The sequence below is a fragment of the Rhincodon typus genome, chromosome 48, assembly GCF_021869965.1.
Source record: "Rhincodon typus isolate 14 chromosome 48, sRhiTyp1.1, whole genome shotgun sequence".
Lineage (NCBI taxonomy): Eukaryota > Metazoa > Chordata > Chondrichthyes > Orectolobiformes > Rhincodontidae > Rhincodon > Rhincodon typus.
In genome coordinates, this window is record NC_063379.1 from 723,585 (window position 1) to 725,527 (window position 1,943).

The 1,943-nt window shown below is 47.5% G+C and overlaps 1 protein-coding gene across 2 annotated transcripts in view; it reads right to left on the minus strand.

The window, feature by feature from the left end:
• Positions 1 to 587: 587 nt before the first annotated feature.
• Positions 588 to 1,943, minus strand: part of LOC109938778 (transforming protein RhoA-like) — a 3,120-nt gene continuing 1,764 nt past the window's right edge. For both annotated transcript variants that reach the window (XM_048620835.1, XM_048620836.1), the window contains exons 4-5: positions 1,693 to 1,827; positions 588 to 1,380 (exon numbers count right to left, since the gene is read on the minus strand). In XM_048620835.1, coding sequence (XP_048476792.1) covers positions 1,222 to 1,380; positions 1,693 to 1,827 — 294 coding nt within the window. In that variant the 3' untranslated portion in view covers positions 588 to 1,221. The remainder of the gene's footprint in view (positions 1,381 to 1,692; positions 1,828 to 1,943) is intronic.

Here is a 1,943-nt window from a genome sequence, read left to right on the forward strand (position 1 = left end):
GAAGCTGTACATTGTGTACATTGCTTCCTGTCAGATTGGAGGTGTTGCAGGCAGTACATAAGGTTACCTCAGAATACAACAGGACCATGATCAGATGGGCCAATAGGCCAAGGAGTAGCAGATAGAGTTTAATTTAGATAAATGTGAGGTGCTTCATTTTGGAAAGGAAAGTCAGGGCAGGACTTATACACTTAATGGTAAAGTCCTGGGGAATGTTGCTGAACAAAGAGACCTTGAAACACAGGTTCATAGTTCCTTGAAAGTGGAGTCGCAGATAGATAGGACAGTGAAGAAGGCATTTGGTACACTTGTCTTTATTGGTCAGGTAACGTGTTACCTCATTTACTTTGGCAAATAGAATAAATGATGAATTTTTTTTTCCTGAATGCTGCAACACTGGGTTATGTGCACATTCACAAGGATCTAGGGGTACAAGGTTGACTCTGGATTCTGTTTCTCATGTTCTTACAATAGGATCAGGCCCAATTGGTTGGAGGTACTTTTTATAATGGGGTATTTATATTACAGGGTACTTTTATAAACACCTTGCCCTATGACCTAGATTAATGGACTAGAAAGCTCGGAAATGTAGGTATAACAGTCTTTATTAGATCCAGTCAGTGACCAAATGGATCACAAAACCCTGAAGCAGAACTCAATATATTTTGTGTTTGTATCCGTTCAATGTATCAGCTCAAGTTCAGATAGACATTAAGTCTTTTACAGAGAAACGAACTGCGTCACAATAGAGTCACTCGAAGTTATGAACGTGGAAACTAAATTTCATTAAGGATTTCATTGTCCTGGGCTTTCAGAGTGACTCCAATTTCTTCCAATGCCTCTATGTTTCCTGCTCGGAGTGTCCACGACTCAGTGTCACAGTGAGGAATCAGATGACACCAACAGTAGACCGAGAATGGAGCCTGGGCCTTTCCTGCTCTGAGTGCCTGGGTAGCAATACCACATGTTTTAGGCTAAGTCAGCTGCAGGCCGAATTACAGGCTGGCTTCTTTTTGTGTGGACCACTAACGTTCCAGGAGGATGGGATGAGAATACAGCCATGGACTTGCTCTCGCCTAGCATTTACAACAGTTTCGATGCCTTTGCTGGAGACAGCTGAAGGATGAACCCCATAAATCTAGGCCCTTCTTGGGGTAGGTGCCAGTGGAGGAGGAAGGTGGTTTTTCAGTGAGTGTCACCAGGACACGGCAGCTCTCCTCACTACGACACCAGGCAGCCCCTCGCAGTCTTTCTCGTCATCCTGCAGCCTCTGAGGGCAGCCAGAGTGGCCTCGTGGAACGTCTCCAACACCTTCTCCCCTAGCTTTGCTGAACATTCTAGAAAGCCAGACGCCTGTATCCGACACGCCATACTCTGTCCCTGTAAAGCAGTCAGATGAACATTGATGATCATACCATCCAGCAAACACCGTACTCCAACCCTACTCCATCCCACAAGGCAGGAACCATTGCTGGTTACCCCACTGAATCTCAAACCCAGGGATCACTGGGCAGTGATCTGTAGCAGGAACCCTGGCTCATTTCCCCCACGCTCTCTCCAGGTCGGTATCCTATCCAAAGGCCGGGACAGAAAGTTGCCTCATGCTAATGGGGTACTGGTGTGGACAGTGGGCTCTGTGTGGGGCAGCTGGGCAGTATATGAACTGCCTGTTTCCTCCGCAGTAGTTTTTACCTGGGTGAAAGTGATGCCCTCTTGTCTACTTCTTGCCAGTTTGCGCTGACAGGCTTTGTTCATTCTCAGGTCAGTCTTACAGGCCACCAACATCACCGGGGTCCGGGGACAGCTGTTATGTACCTCAGGGAGCCACTGCGGAGAAACAACACAGAAAGGTTAGCAACATGGGACAGTAGGAGGCCATTCAGACCCTTCTCCAGGTGTTACACAGGGGAACAGCAGGAGGCCATTCAGCCCCTTCCCCAGCC